Source organism: Ceratotherium simum, chromosome 18 (assembly GCF_057802395.1).
Source record: "Ceratotherium simum simum isolate JZ-2026a chromosome 18, ASM5780239v1, whole genome shotgun sequence".
Lineage (NCBI taxonomy): Eukaryota > Metazoa > Chordata > Mammalia > Perissodactyla > Rhinocerotidae > Ceratotherium > Ceratotherium simum.
The window spans coordinates 54,768,339-54,785,762 of record NC_141917.1 but is presented as its reverse complement, the minus strand read 5'-3'; the positions used below and the strand labels follow the sequence as shown (position 1 = coordinate 54,785,762).

The window sequence follows — 17,424 nt, the reverse complement described above, 5'->3', positions numbered from 1 at the left end:
CACACTGCTCATCAAGCCACGTTGTGGTGGCATCCCATATAAAGTGGAGGAAGATAAGTATGGATGTTAGCCCAGGGCCAATCTTTCTCAGCAAAAAAGAGGAGGATTGGCATCGGATGTTAGCTCAGGGCTGATCTTCCTCACACAAAAAAAGTAGAGATAGAGAAAAGAAATGGACTTGAGAAGGGAGAAGATCTAATAATCTCAGATAGTCCCTGAGAGATTGTGATCAAGAGAAAGTTTCCTTGGTTTTGGTGGCATTCCAACCCCAGTTATATCCCCTTGATGCCCAGAATAACTAATAAAGCAGCAAAAACAATAAAAAAAAAAAAAAAGAGAATGTATGGAGCCATCTGGAAAAGGAGTGATGAGATTGCTCCATTTCTAAAATTATTTTGCTCCACAATGCTCCTCCAAATGCAAAACTTTCATATCTTCTGTTTTGTCCCTATGGGAAAATTTCTATAAAAATAAAGATTAAAGTGCTGATCTAAATGGGCAAATTTGCTGAAGCTTAGTATATCTGTATCCTCCACACCACTCCAGGAACGTTTGCGAGGCTTAAAATTCTCAGGAACAGAATTTTAGGAATGATCATCTCTGACATTAGAAGCAGGGTCAAGAAGACACCTGGATGCCCAATCTCCTGACTCCGCTTCTGTTATAGGTGGCAAGATAAGAGGAGTCATGTCACAGATGAAAAAATAAGGTCTGAGAGGACCAGAGAACAGTTGGTTGAACGTGTAGATGTGAGACCCATTTGTGACATTGTAAAAGGAGATTTCACCTGCTTCATAGTCCAAGAAAACCCCAATGCGGCGAGGCCGTTCCAGGTGGAGGAGAGGTACTGATGGTGAGGCAAGGACCATATATTCATTCCCTTTCAGCAGCCACATGGCCCAGACCCCATTCTCTGGAGACGGTGTGGTTTCCCCCTTTCTTGGCGCTGTGTCTTGACAGACACCTAAACCCCACTCTGCTCTTTCTCCTACCATGACTTCCCAGTAATGCCTCCCTGATGAGAAGTTCTGCAAACCCAGGATACAAGGCCATGTGTCAAATCGCTCAGGGTTGTTGGGGACAACCCTCCACAGTTCTCCTTCCTGCACACTGCGCAGGTCAGCGGCCAAGAGGAGGCTAGGATGCGCCGTGGCAGGGTCCAGCTTTACATCAACTGTGGAAAGAATTTTGTGGGACATGTGAAAGGACAGAAAAGACTGGTAAAAACTTAGGAAGCCATGACATTGAAGAGAATAGTCATACACTGTTCTTCATTTTTCTCTCTCTAATAACTCCTGGAGAACAAAACAAGTATTTCACCTTGCAGGTAGCTGAGTATATTCTTCATTACGTTCGAGTGTATTCCACTGCTACCTCTGCTTAATCCAGGATTCATTATTGCTCCAAGAAAAACATAACCATCGATAACATGACAAACCAAGTGCATAACCATTTAGATCCCTTTCATCTACATCCAGAGCACTTGGGTGCTCTTAGGAAGATCTTCCGCATTTAAAAATAAAATTTACAACTCTCTTGGGATGTATATTTTTTTCTTCTCAAAACCTATATGAAAGTTTCATTGATATGAAATCTGCCACTTTCAAAGCTATGTTACTGTGGTAGGCAGAATCCTAAGGTAGACTCTATGACCTTCAGACCATGGAGTTACTCTCATGATTATGTTATATATATGACAAGAGAGAGATTACCTGGGTGGGTCTAATCTAATGCCATGAGGCCTTTAAAAATCATAAAGGTTTATCTGGCTATTGGGCTGGTGGCAGAAGGCAAAGTCATAGAGACACAGATTTGAGGTGTCATTTCTGGCTTTGAAGGTGGAAAAGCCACATGAGGAAAAAGGCGAGTGACTCCAATTGATAGCCAGCAAGGAAATGGGGATTTCAGTCCTACAACTGCAAGGAACTGGATTATGCCAACAAACTGAATAAGCTTGGAAGTGGATTCTTCTCCAGACCCTTCAGAGAAGCCCAGCCTGGCCAACACTTAGATTTTGATCTTGTGAAACTCTGAGCAGAGGAGCCAGCTAATCCCACCTGGACGTCTGACCTGCAGAACTGTGAGCTAACAAATGGACGTGGTATTAAGTAGCTAAGTCTGTGGTAATTTGTTACACAGCAGTATAAACCTAATATTGATACTGCGAGTCCCAGTGAGAGTGATGTGAAATGTTATTTGTACACATCACTAATAAATACATCTAGATATGAAATCTCCTCAGCGAAGAAGGGAGGATGTAAAATATTCAGTGTCTTCTCTTTATAAACATGCAAAAACAGTAAATTTCATTAATATAGTTTTACTTTTAATATCATAATAACAAATACTACTACTATGATTACTATTCTTATTTGTCTCTAAACCACTTCTAGTGATCTTTTACTGATACTCAAACCTGGGCAGGTCACATAAGTAGTACATCATCTACGCTAACCCATGTAACCACCCTCAAGGTGTCCGTTCTCATCCCCACATTGTAGGGGAGGAGACTCAGAGTCGAGTTTATGAGATTTCCCCAAACTCTATAAAGTGTAAATAACAGAGATTGAAAGGTAGGTCTCCATGGAATTGTGTTAGGTCTGTTTAACATATGTTTTGTCTTTACACATCATTCCCACTCTAGCACACTTCTTTATTCCATTTATAAGAAATCTGTGAAATGGTTTTTAATATGATCTATCTCCAATTCCTCTCCTTACCCCTTCTCTCTTAAATTCAATTGCTCACCATGATAGAATAACACCCTAACCAAACTGCTTATGTCCATATTCCCAGTGACCGCCACACTGAATGGACAGTCATTAGAGTTCATCTTAAATGGGTTTTCTGTAGCACTCAACACTGTGGAGAATCCCTTTGTCCTCCCTTCTCTTTCCCAAAGACACACATAATCATGCTTTCCCTCCCTTTCCACTTGCCACCCCTTCTTGGTCTCCTTTGCTGTTTTCTCTTCTCCTCTATCACTACATTGGAGAAACCATTGGTCTCAGGACTGGAACCTCTTCCTTCTTTCTCAGCTCACTCCCAATGTGTTGTTCTTGGGCTAGCTGGCTCACTGCTTTAATTAAATTACATTCATATGCTTACTGATTCCAAATGTATATCTCTCACCTAGACTTTTCTCCTGAACCTCCGTATTTGTAAATTCATCTGCCTACCTGACATCAATATTTGGATATTTAACAATCATCACAACATTGATTTGTCCAAAACCAAACTCCCTGCCATCTATCTCACAGCTTTACCCGTCAATGTAAATGGCAACTTCATTATGCCAATTCTGAAGATTTAAACCTTGGAATCATTCGTGACTGTTCCCTTTTTCTGACACCTCGTATCTAGTCCAACAGCAAGTCTTGCCAGCTCTACCTTCAAAATATACCAAGATTCTGTCCATTTCTCAGCACCTCCGGTTCTACTACAATCACCTCTGACTGAACTATTGCAAAGACTCCTAACCATTTTTCCCACTTCAAACCTTGTCCATCTGTAAATTGTTCTCAATAAAGCATACAGAGTGATCCTCACAAAACATTAATCTAATCATGCTATTCCTCTATATACAACTTTTCATTAATTTCCTATTTGACTCAGAGGTAAAGCATCCTGGTGGGGTCCTGCGCTATTGATTCTTTCCTCTCTTACTCTGCCGTAGCCGCACAGGCCTCTTCATAGCTCCCGGAACACATCTTTCATACTTCCATCTCAGGCCTTGACACTCATTGTTTCTGCTGCCTGGAATGCTCTCCTCCACATGAGGTATTTGCTAAGTTATCCTCTACTGGGTGAGGTCTTCCTTGATCACCAAATTCAAAATGAGATGTTCTACCCCTAGAATTTCTGGTCACCTTTACCAAACTTTGTTTTTTCAATATTCTGTATCATCTAACATTCTGTGCATTTTGAATAATTTAAGTAAACATTTACAACATGCAGCTATGGATTTGTAGGATTTTTGTTGTTGTTCAAAGATATATTCCAATGCTTAGAAAAGTGACTGGCATAAAATAGACAATTTTGTTGAATTGATTAATTAATTATTTAATTCACTAAAAAGAAATGGGAAAATGAGGACCCTGATTCTGAGAGTGTAATGACTTGCAACAATTCATGCAGTCAGTATACATTCATCTGCTCATCAGAATATGGATTAAACCATTGAACAGGACTGTTAATATGGGTTTTCTCATTATAGGACAAAGCTGTTTCCCTATAAGTAGTGAAATCACTATTTAGCCACTGTTAGCCACTGTTTTCATTACTTGGTATAATTGGATTAAAAAAGGAAATAGTAAAAATATTGAATATATACTGTTTTAAAGACTAACATAATCAAACCAAACAAACTAATTTATGACATTGCAGTAATTCCTATATAAAAATAATTGACTGAATATTTTTGGCTTTATTGACTCTATAATTTAAGCAACTGATCAAATTGACAAATAAATTGAACTTCTTATTTGATACTCTAGAATGCTTTCATATTGATGATTTTTTTCTGTTTTTAAATGTTTCATTTAGTCCTCCAAACAATACTTTTTTTAGCATTTTATAAAGAAGGAAATGGAGATTCATTGGAACTAATGTTACTCATATCACAGCTAATAAGAGATGAACTATACTTTCAAGCCCATTGTTCTAACCAAATGTAGCTTATATGGATGTCAGTGACTCTGAAATTCTTTAGGACTGACTGCAAATATCCCAATCCTCTTTCTTCTGGGTACAGAGCTCTCTCTTCCCCCTTATAGTTTTTGATGTCCATGTGACTCACTTCTATCAACAAAATCTTCAGGGAAGCCATGTGGGCCACTTCAGTGTGGATGCCTTTAGGAGCAGTACATGATTCACCACAACCTTGCCCTTTTGCATGGCTATCAGCAACAGGAAGGATGTAGATCTCTGTCTGCATGGGTCCTATAGTGAGATGATGTGAAACACAAGTTTCCACAATCCAGTAATAAACCAATAACATGATCTCAAAATAAACCTTTGCTGATTTTAGCCACTAAACTTTGGGTTCTGTTTGTTGCTGCAGCCTGGATAGTAACAAACTGCAATAACAGCCAAATTCCAGGCACTATAGTTCCCCAAGCTCTAAGATGCAACCTACCTTGGAACTTCCTCAACATTTCCCTCATTCCAGGGATGCGACACATTGTCTTCAGCTCCATGGTGATGGTCTCTGGTTCCAACCTTGTAACACTTTTACTTCTGAGAAGAGCATAGAATCAATAGTTCTTAGTAGGGTTATCCACCAACTTCCTTGGCCTCTCCCAACCCCTTCTCTGATTCAGAAAGCGAACATACCGGTTCAAGGCTCCTCTCACACCCTGAAAGTGAAAAGGAAACACAAGCAAGTGTGAGTTAGACCTCTGAACTGCTTTTGACAGAGTGGGGACAAACCACGAACATCTGTTGAGGAATTATTAGAAATTGTTAACTATTAAGATAAAGCTATAGGAAACATGAATCTCTCCTAACAAAAGCCAAAAGTAGGCTGTTGTTGAATTTTCTCATGAATTTAAAATGATAGAATCAGTTTGCCTCTATTGAATAGAATCAGACTACACAAAGTTTAGGTTAATTCCTAGGATATCTATGAATTTAACTATTTTCTGAATTGATAATTCTGACATTTGGATATTTTATAAAGAGTTACATTATGCACCAAATAGATGCACCAAGTAGACAGAATTAGGGTAAAAATAGATCCTAAATATCTGCAGAATTTGAGAAACAGTGAAAGGTACAGACATAAAATGTTACTCTCAATGTCTCTGTAAGAAAACCCCAAATTCCTCACTCTCTGAACCAACACACCATACCTATGGACTCATGTGAGTAGGTTACCTAAGTGGATAAAAGTGGAAGTCACTAACACCTAGTAACATTTTATCTCAAAGTAGATTATTAAATCACCTGCATTACATTCCCTCTCTCCTTCTAAAAATAGCCTCCTGTCAGATTAATTTTTAAAAAGCAAGGAAATGATCAGTTTTACTTTTTATGGGAATGGCAGGCCTTGGTCCTGGCCACTGAGGGTTAAATGCAGCTCACGGCACTGGGGAAGAAATGAAAAGGTAGGTATAAAACTGGAAGTAAATTATTTAAGAATATATTCTCCCTAAGATTCATTTTATAAATCTTTTTAACATTTATTTGGTGATAATAAATGTTTGTTTTAAATATTGTGTTTGAGATATAGTAAGATAAGATAATGAATGTTATTATTGAAAATGCTGAAGTTCCTCTGTGTATTTACTGTCTGACATTTAGAAAATTAATTCCTTTCTGACCCTTAGTTTGTTCATAAGGAAGTGGGCATAACAATAACAATAATGAGAATAATTTTTTACTTATGTATAGATATATTGAAGAGAAAATGGGACAAATTAAATACAAATGCTTTGTAAATTCCTTCATTTAATGACCCCCCACTATGTGCCCAGTGCTGATTAGTCACCATACTTGTATGAGGATATGAGTTACTTAGTTCAGAAGCCCCTGAACAGGTCATTGGGGATGAGATAGAATAAAATGTGCCCAGAAAACTTCTATTGTAGTGGGTTCTATCACAATGACATGCATCCATCAACAATGACTCTTCTAATTCACTTGGAATTTTAATGCCTTCGTGGAGAATTAAAAACAAATATTCCCTTTTCTCTGTTATTTCTCTGCTCTATAATCCCAAATAGATTGTGAGCAAGCTGCATGGAGCCCATGTAATTCCTTCCCACTGTGCCTGGAATAGGCATGCAATATGGGCTAGGAAATTAAGCATTTGCCTTAAAATTTAACATAAAAATTTCAAGCTAGACCATTTAAAACATTATTCATATGCTTGGCTATTGACTGAAACAGGTAACCAAAGACTTTTCGGATTGGCCATCACTCAATATAGCAATATAGTCATTTACAGATTGACTGTGAAGTTTCAAGAAGTGTTTTTCAGCCAACATAGTGCAGGTTGTCCTTTTTCTGTTTAGTCTTATGTAAATCATCAGATTAACTTTTAAAAATATTTAGGTTTTTGTTTTCAGTATGAACTATTTTATACGATTCTCTAGGGTTCCTTCTGATTCTGATGCTAGGATTCAGAATTAAGATGCCTTCCAAATAAGTTTTAGGGTACCCTTTTCCTAAACAGCATAAATGTCTAACTGTTTTTTCTCTGAAAGCCGCTGTCTGTCCCCTTGGTCTCACATCCACCCCTCTCTTCCCCCTAGGCACCCAGCCTCACCTCCAGCAGACCCAGGGCTGGGCGCTGGCACCTCTCCTCCAGCTCCTCAGCCAGATCCTTCAGGGCCCTGCTCTGCTGGACTAGCCGGCTCTTGCTCTCCCGCAGTCTCTGCAGGGTGGCTCGCTCTTCCTCCTCCAGCCGCCTCAGCTGCAGTAGCTCCTCCTGGGCCAGGAAGCCTCGATACTTCTCAATCTCCAACCTGAAGCGTTGCCTCTGCATTTCCACTTTCTCCTGGAGTGACAAGGTGGATCAAATCATCAGTGATAGGGGGACAGTGTCTGGTTTCTGTCTTTATGTATGGGAGAGTGAAGCTGGAGAAGGCAATGTCCCTAGTGATCTCAGCTCCATAACTCTGTAAACTGATTGGATGCATTTTAACAACATGCAGAAACCAGTGGCCACCCATGAGAAGCGGCCTGGTAGAGAAGAGTTTGAGAAAGACTGTTGGGTTTGGGTTCTGATTTTGGCATGGACTTGGGGTCAAGGCACTTTTATATTCAAGTTTTAGTTTTAGAGAGACCTGGATTTGGAAATGTGAATAAGAAAAGGCTTAGAGATTAGAAAACATGAACATTCCTTAGTAATACAGTAATCGTGAAACCGTAAGGCTAATATTCACTGCAGAGCCAATAAATAACTAAGTGATCCTCAGGCCACTTATTGCAGAGTTAACTTCATGGAATTAATTCTGATTTCTACCCAAATCTCACATCTACAATTTTTGAATAGACCTAAGGAACATACGTTAATACAGCATTATTATATGTAAATTTTATTCTCCTGAGACTGGTATGAAGAAAACTAGCTTTAAACTGAGTATAAGAGGCAAATTATTCTCCCACAGTATCTCCACATTTTGGATTCCCTGGCCCATTGTTAAACATTATAACATCTTGGTTTGATTAAAGGGCATAAGCTATCACCTTTAAAAAAATTTTAATAATGGTTTATGAATCCCAAAAGATTCACTTCCTTCCTCCAATTACCTATCTCTAATTTCTCCTCCATGTTAGAGGCTGGGCTATTGAGGATTGGGGCTAATAACTCAGTCACTGAAAAAGAGTGCAGTTATATTTGGGGCATGAGGGATGGTGTGGTGAGAAGGGGTTTGGTTGCAATTCATCTTTCTCTTACATCACCCTTTTGAGTACTACAATTATATCTACAGATATAGAAAGGAGAAGAGTTTTTGTAGAATTTAGAGTTCATTCTATTAAACCCATGCTTACTGCATATGGTTCACATGAATACATTCTCAATAGTAAAGATCACGCAAGTTTATTTGGCTTATCGCAGGAATCTTAGCATCATCTCAACTTCAGAATAATTAGTGGAGGTTTTAAAAAATGCAACAACCAAGATCTTGGATATGGAGTTTCTGATTTTATAAATCAAGTAAGGATTAAAAACAGTTGACTTGGGGAGCTGGCCAGGTGGCATAGTGGTTTAGTTTGCATGCTCTGCTCTATGTAGATAGAACAAAAGTTTGGAGCAGGCAAGATGACTGGAGAATGATTTAATGACCCAAAGTTGGGTCCTTCAGACAGGCAAGCCTTCTGAAGCCCCAATATTCTCTTACCTTCCAAACGACAGTTTTCCTCCCCTCATTGGCCTCCTGAGTCAAGGCCTCCTCCATCTCCTTCCTCACATGTTCCAGGGCCATCTGGAGCTTTACCTGTTTGGGAAGATATGCTAAAACCACTATAGATGCCCTCATTCAGTACCTAACATCAACCAGGTGTGTCAGGAAATGCAAAGATCAACTAAAACAGGTCCTAGTAAGCATATAAAAATGTTCAACCTCATTAATAATTAAGTTAAACATAAATATATTTTTAAATGTTAATACTAGATATAATCAAAGACATCTAAAAATATGTTCATTGCAGCATTATTTAAAATAGTAAAACTATAAAGTAACTAAAATGGCAAAAATAGGCGAGTAAGAAAAATTTATTTTCTATTAACAGGATGGAATTAAAATAAAGTATTGCAGAATAGTTAATAACAAGAAATGCTCACCATTATATAAGTCAATTAAAATGAGTACATTTTACGTAATGTGACACCAATTTTGAAAAAAAAAGTGCTTGTAATGAATATAAAAAAACTAGGAAGAGATCAATGAAGACGTTCAATAGATGAAACCTCATCTACTAGTGCTTGGTTGAAAAGTGATGTTATTCTTTACATCTGTATATTTCAACTTTTTAAAATTATTTATTACTTTATAATCAGAAAAGTGTTTATTATTATTTGGCCAGAATAAACCTTGTAGGTTAGTACTTATCAAATGAAAAAGAAATATAGAATGTTGTAAATCTTACATGAGGTAAAAAATAAATTTAATGGAAACTAAATCTCCTTTCAACCTCAGGACCCCTGCCAGAGGTAAACACGTATATTATTTACAGAGACACATGCAAAGATACACATACACATTTTTAAACTGTATCCAGAGTCATTCAATAATTCTCAGAAAAAGTAGAAAAAAAACAAAAACTCTTGTCAAAATCATTCAATAAGTCCCACACACCAATTATTTTTAAAAAGAGATATTATAATGCAATGCATATAAAATAGCAGTAGAATTCATGGGAGCATTTGGCACAATAAGGGAAGTGGCATTTGCTTTAGTGTTTGCAAGGAATAAAACACTTTGACACTTATGGACAGAGAGAAGTTCCCTCAGAGGAAAGAAACTGTGAGCAAAAGGGAGGAGGTGAGAAAGCTATGGCCTGTTTGGGGACAACAGTGATTAAGCTAGTTTTGCTGGATCTCATGGTTGGTTAAGACAAGAGCTGTAGAAACAGAACAGGGCCCCAGAAAGTCTTGACTGGACAGGCTAAGGAGTTTAGAAGATAGTTATTTGGTATTTAATTGAAGGGCTACTGAAATACAGAGAAATTCTCTAAAAATATTACACTAGCCATGTTAGTGTATCTCTATGGTACTTTCTGGATAAAAAGAAAGCAGGAACATACTGCAAAAGTCTAGCTAGAAAATAGCTAGCACCTGAGTTTTGTAGATGACAGCTAAAACCGAGAAGTAAAACTGAGAGATATTTTCAGGTAGGTCCAGAGGAACCTACCGCCTCCGTTGAGGCGGAAAATATCCCAAACCCTGATTTAAAACAATCAAAGTTAAAAAATAAAAATAAAAATTTTAAGAAAGTAAATATGTATTTGCAGTTAATTTCACTGTGATAGTACTTTAGTTAAACACATCAGTGGATTAAACATGACTTTGGCCTTCTTTGTGCTAATAGCTGTTCCAGATGTTGGGAATTTAAATGTGTTCAGAATATGCCCAAGAATTTTTGAAGAGCACCAGTAGGGAGAATTCTATTTATAGAGTTTCACCAAAGTTACTTTTGGGGGCCAAATACTCCAGTACGAGGCACGTCTTCATTGAAGATGCTCACATCATAAGTTCCCAAACATTTGTTGAATAAACTGGCCTGTGCACTTAGCTACTGGATTCCTACTTCAGGGTACACATGCATTGAAAGGCTTTAAACGTGATCAGAGTCATGTGCCTGCTGCAATGCTGTTCTTAACAAATGCTCAAACCCAGGGTTGTTTTGGTAACAATATTAAGGTAGAGATGAGCACTATGCAAAAGCAAGCTATTATACAAATGGTAGTTATTAGGAAGCGTTTACTATAAAAAATGTACTCCTGTAACCAAGAACCACTTGGACAACACAGCTCTCCACACCAGAGCTCTAGCTGTGGGACCCAGAACAGCAGCAGCAGGAAAAATGAGACCAGCACGAAATTAAAGGACCAGGGAAGGCTTCACGGGAGAGGGGAACAGTCTAAAATAGTGAGTATGTTTGGGCTTCTGAACAGGGGTCCCAAAGGGCGTGTTACCGGGGAGCAAAGTCAAGGAGACCTCAACCTGAATGTGAGCTGTGAGGGAGAGGGGTGAGAAGGGGGCAGAGCCATTCAGATCAGGTGGTATCTTTTGGTTCTGTCGCTGGTCAAGGCACTAACACCTCTGGCTCAGCCTGCTCCTCTGCTAAAGCAGCATTTCCAGACCCCGAATCAGGGACCTCCACGTGTGCCCCTCGGAGTGCACGCAGCGGATCTCACCTGGTAGCCCCTGGCGGCCTCCTGCAGCGGCGCCGTGCGGTGGCTCCTATGCTCAGGGGTGGTGTCACAGATCCAGCACAGCGCCACCTGGTCCTCCTCGCAGAAGGAGCTCAGCTCCTCGCCGTGCCGCAGGCAATGACGCGCCCCGGCGGGCCCGGCGCCCAGCCCCAGCTGCCGCACGCTGTCCACCAGACTGGCCAGCTGCCTGTTGGGCCGGAAGCTCTCCACCCCAAAGGGCCCCCGGCACTGCGGACAGGCATAGAGGCCGCCCTGCGTGCTGTCGGACTTCTCGCAGAACTCGGAGATGCACCTGAGGCAGAAGCTATGGCCACAGTCCACGCTGACCGGGTCCTGCAGGAAATCCAGGCACACGGGGCACCTGGCCTCCTCGCGCAGCCGCTCCCCGGGCGCTTCCGAGGCCATGGCCAGCAAGGCCTCGCCTGGCCCTGCCGATAGCAGCTCTGCCTTCCCCAGCTACCCGCACTATCTCCCCTCGTGGTCTGGCACAGAAGGGAGGAACCCCACAGCCTCAGGAGAAGCCGGCACAGGACGGGTTTTATCCGCTGGCTCCGTTTCAAGAGGCTAAATCAGCCACTCCCGGTGAAAAGTTACAACTTAAGACACCCTAAATCACAAGGATAGAATTAACATTCTAGTAACCCTGGCCTCCTGAGAAACTGAACATTTCTAAGGAAATCCTTCATAGTGTACCTTAATGAAGCCTCTACTCGCATATTTTCACTGTCAGTAAATTTGGAGAATTGCTGAGCTCTTTCCTTCCATTATGTTCTGAACTGCCCCATGGCCTTCTCATCGTCATACAGCATAACGATTTTTTAATATCTTTTTCCAAACTTCAGTTTTTCTACCTCCTGTTAATTAGCTCACGATAAAGAAATGAGTAGATGAGTTGCTGGGGAGATGCCTGAATAGATGTGTGTATAATAATGATAAATCTATAGGCAAGCAACAATTCAGACATTTAGATAAATATCTGGCCTAGTTCGGTGAGGGTCCTATAATTGCACACGTGTTATGATTATTGCAGAGCATATCTCGGAGGTGACAAAGCTGTAAGCTAAAATATTCGTTAGCATGGCCCATCAGTGCTGCTGCGCCTCTTGAAATGGGGGCGGGTGAGAGAGACATAAGAGGGAGCAAGATGATTTGACAGAGAGGATGTGATTCCTACTCAGGATGAGTACGGTGAGGTCACCAGGTCATCTGGAAAGCAGACAAGTGCCAGGAGTGTCTGTCACGGAGCAAAATGTAATTTCCATTTTGTTGAGTTTGAAGTGATGATGGGCACTCCTGTGGAAAATCATTCAATCTGTCTCTCAGTGCATGTTTGTTGGTGGCCAGAGTCAGACCCAAGAGTGAGCAAAATACGTAGGGCCCAGCTCTCAAGGAGCCTTAAGATCCATCGGGAGAACTCACACAATTACACACTAACCGGGAGAAAGGACACTCACCCATGCTGCAAGATGGTAATAGGGACTCTGAACTAGTCTGTGGGTCAGCGTTGGGCCCTTGGGGGTCTTAAGCTAACAACTGAACGGCGAGTACGGCTGCCAGCGGGCAGGTGGGGGCGGAACAGCCAGAGGGCACAGCGCACACGAAATGAACTGTGGCAGGAGGGAGCAGGATGTGCCTCCATGAATGAAGCTGGCCAGGCAGCCTGGTGCGTGGGGCCAGAAGAGGATGAGTGGCAACAGATAAGAAAGGCGAGGACAGATGACTCAGGTCCTTGTGGCTCCTGTGAGGTTTATTCTAAGGACAAGAGTTTGTCCTGGAGCTTTGCGGGAGAGCAGGGTCTAGAGGGTTTTGAGGCCACCTGACTAAAGGTTAGGTGGGTAATTAAAATAGATTCTTTGAGAACAAACAGAGACAGGTGTGAGCAAAACGTAGACCCTGGCGTCAAGCTGAAGACTGTGCCACTTGCCGGCTAAAGGGCTTTAGATGAGTCTGTCTCACCTTTCTGTGCCAAATTTCCTCTCAAATACAAAGGCATTGTTAGTGCCACTCAAACAGGGCTGTTCAGAAGATTAAATGAGCTAATAGATATCACACATTTGATACAGGTCCTGGTGTGTAGTAAGTACATTTAATTAAAGAAAAAGAGAAGAAATAGCAAAATGAATGCAACGATAGTGAGACAGAATGTAAGCTACATTAAGACAAGAAGATGTTTTCTCTATTTTGTTCAATGCTGTATCCCCAGTACTTTGAAGAGTGACTGGCACATATGGACACGCAATGAATACTAGTGGAACAAATAACTGAATAAATAAACAGAATCAGTATAGTTTTTCCTAGAAACTAAAGAGGAGAGAATTTCAAAGATGACCATATTATGTCAAATGTGAGATTCATATTTTTCAACATTTTATGTATATAATTTTGCTTTTTTATATCACTGTGACTCAAAGAAGCTGGAACACATTTCTATTTTATTTGGAGACACAAGAAAGCAATATATTTGCTCAAATGTATGGACGAATTGATAGCACAGCTCACTTGAATGCAGATTTCCTAGTGTCTAGGAGGTTGGTGGCTTCTGGTGTGGGGGTCACAGTGATTTTCAGGAAAGTGAGGTGGAGTGGGTGAGCTGACATCAGATGACACTTCTTCCCTGACTGGTTCTGGGGTCCCTGAGCTTAAGCTCTGTTTTGTCTCCAGCATTGGTAGGCTAGGAATGAGGCCTGTGCCACTGTTCTTAGAAAACAAATTTTCCTTACAGCCCATCCAAGCAGGCAAATAGTGGACTAGATTGTAACTAGATGTCATTCTATTTACCAATACTAAGTGAAGTGCCGCCTCGGGCAATTTCTTGTGTAACAGGGGTGGTCTAACTTAAATTTGCATTTTGTCATGATCTTTCTTCGGGGATGAATAAAACACCTGTATGTTTGTGCTGATGCAACCACTTTCTGGTGTACCTCCTCCTTGATCTTTACCCTAACTCCATCCTCTGACTCACTTGCAGGTTGCATAGTTGCAGACCTTTTTAGCTAATCCCCTTGTCCCCCGCCACCCTCCTTCTCTAATATTCCTCTCCGTGTGTGTCTTGCTTTCTCTGACAATATGGGATCCTCCATCCTCTGACCATTCCTTCCTGCTCACCTTCCCTAACTTCTTTGGCACCGTGGCTTTGGGCTCCTGAAGCCATTTCTTCATAGCATCTATATTTTCTTTCCTAGCCTGAGCCCTTTTTACCGAGGTTCTCAGCTCTCCTTGGCCACATCCTTTGCCTCAGCTGTGGGGATTTACAAAGCTCAGCCCACTCCACAATGAAAACAAAAACAGCCGGCACAAACCTCAAAAGCCACAGCCACTGACGTAGCACTGTCCTTCCTTCTTGTAATTTTTAAAAGGCTCTCTGTTGGCTTTCATTTCAGCAGTTGCACCCTGAATTTTTCTCTTTTTCTCCAGAGGTACTATATTGGTAATTCATTGAGCTAAGACTGTCTAACCTTCTCTGTGGGCACTGCCTCAGCTTTCCCTGGCTGGGTAAGGGGCGCCCACGCACAACAAATCTCTGTGCTTCTGTGGAAGGAGTTCAGAGAAAGGTTGAAGCAGAGAGGGCTCATTGTGACAGTGAGGGAGAAGCAAGGGTCTCCAAGAGACTGGTGGGTGCAGTGGGAGCAATGCTGGCCCTTGGCCTCCTTCCCACACACAAGAGCTCTAATCAGAGCATGTGTGTGTTAACAAAGGTAGATTTATGTAGTAATGTTATATAGAAAGAGTGATTTATATTAAAATTTTCTTTTAAGTAATTTGATGGATTCAAGAACAAGAATGCATCCTGTTCATATTTTTATTCCAAAGTCCCTTCACTCTGGGCCTGCACAGAGTAAGGGCGCAGTATAGCTTCTGGAATAAATTAAGAAATACAATTTCCTGAGTGAGATTTGCAATCACTCTCTGAAGGAGGTGTTGTAAACCCCATTCATGTATCAGACAAGAGAAATTCAAGACTTGAGCAAATACAGTGAGTAAAAATGAACCTTGCCTTACATTTCCAGGTTTAGTGTTCGATGATGCTCCTGGTATGATCTGCAGACCAGTACAGGCATCCAATTCTTCCTTCAATAGACCATTTTAGGAGCCAGGCACCGGTTGTCAGGCTCAAAATGCAGAGCTAATTAAGAGTAAGAGCCCAGAGCTCAGGTCCAGCTGCAGGGAAGAACTGGCATGTGGACAAAATAACAACACAGAGGAAGCGCATATTGCTAGGTACACTCATAAGGATGAGCAATGGGGACAACCAGAATGAAGACATCATGTGAGAACACGCAGAGGGAGGGGTCTGAGAAAGTTCACAAAGGAACTGCTATTGGATACAGTGTCCAGGGAGGCCTGGGATTGTCAGTTTGCCTCTGCAGTTCTAGCAGAATTGGGTCAGAGCAAATAGCACATGCAAAATCCAGCAGATGACGAAAGAATGTTGTGTGTCTTGGAACTTCCTGAAGTTTGATATGGCTCCTGCTCAGACTGTAAGTGGATAAAGACCAGATAATCATCAGTTTTACATGTTCTGCAAAAATATTTAGATTTTTATTGGTAGGTAATGGGTACCAATGACAGATTTTCGATGATCATCACTGGATGTGATTTCCAGGCCCTGCTGTTGTCTTTTCCAGTGGTTTGGGTAGTGAAGCCCTATAGGTCACTGTGAAGAGAGGCTTTGCCTATCCCTCAGGGATACTGAAAAGTGGCTGGGAGAATGGGAGGAAATGGGCCAGCAAAGTAGTGGGGTTTTCTACCAACTTTTAGAGGCAGCCCAAACTCAACTGCGTTTGCACAGATCCCATTGTTCTCTCTGATAAATATAAAAACAGACATCCTGGGCATCTCTGGCCACTCCCCCAAGCAAGGTCTATGAAAGATTCTCCAATGAGTTTGCAGTGATATCTCAACTCCCTATTCGATCTCTATTCGATGTAAAATGCATAGGAGAAAGGCACAGAGGCATTTCTCCACGTATATAGACTTTCACACATCCATAACAAATGGTGTAGTATGGAATCCAGTATGTCATATTGTACTATTATATTAAATCAGTTTGAAATGAAATGTGCATTGGCACTCAGTGCTAATATGCATGCCCATGCTAAGAATGTCCGTGAATTCAAGGGTCTTCTACAAACATGCCACTACAGCACAAAGAGAAAAAAACATGTCATAAAAGAGGATGTTTTCTGCTTTCTATAAGATTTAAAGGAGGGGAAGGCACATATTTATTATATTAATTGATGTCAGGGTGGGAGGGAAATGAGGAAGAATTCATGACAATATTTGAAGAGGGTTGCCTCAGACTGCAAATAGCAGGAGGCAAAGCGCTCTATTAAAAAAGTTACAAGGTTTAGTGGTTTTTTTTTAGAAATGAGCATATTTTCAAAGTTTATAAATAAAGAGGGTAATATAATAAGAGCTGGGCACTTTATAAGTAAAATTTTTTAAAATTAAAAACAATTTTAAGTAAAATTTGTTTGAAAAGAGATCTTCCTAGGTGAACATGGTGGTATCATCCAGCACGCTCCCCCGCCCTGCTGAGGTTTGATTTGCAAATCAATCAATGTAATACACCACATTAATAAAATGAAGAACAAAAATCACATGATCATCTCAACAGATGCAGAGAAAGCATTTGACAAGATACAGCATCCATTTATGATAAAAACTCTGAATAAAATGGGGATAGAAGGAAAGTACCTCAACATAATAAAGACCATATATGAGAAACCCACAGCTAATATCATCCTCAATGGTGAAAAACTGAAAGCTATCCCTCTAAGAACAGGAATCAGACAAGGATGCACACTGTCACCACTCCTATTTAACATAGTATTGGAAGTCCTAGCCAGAGCAATCAGGCAAGAGAAAGAAATAAAAGGGATCCAAATTGGAAAGGAAGAAGTGAAACTGTCACTATTTGCAGATGACATGATTTTATATACAGAAAACCCTAAAGAATCCACCAGAAAACTTTTAGAAGTAATAAACGGATATGGTAAAGTTGCAGGATACAAAATCAACATACAAAAATCAGTTGCA

General features: G+C 40.7%; 1 protein-coding gene across 1 annotated transcript; it reads right to left on the bottom strand.

Annotated features, from left to right (window-relative positions):
• Nucleotides 1-584: 584 nt before the first annotated feature.
• On the bottom strand, nt 585-11,790 carry TRIM58 (tripartite motif containing 58). Its single transcript, XM_004422900.3, has 6 exons — nt 11,368-11,790; nt 8,850-8,945; nt 7,271-7,501; nt 5,335-5,357; nt 5,138-5,238; nt 585-1,174 (listed from the first exon to the last, which is right to left on the bottom strand). The coding sequence occupies exons 1-6, from the start codon at nt 11,788-11,790 to the stop codon at nt 585-587; spliced, it is 1,464 nt and encodes a 487-aa protein (XP_004422957.1).
• Between the last annotated feature and the right edge of the window lie 5,634 nt (nt 11,791-17,424).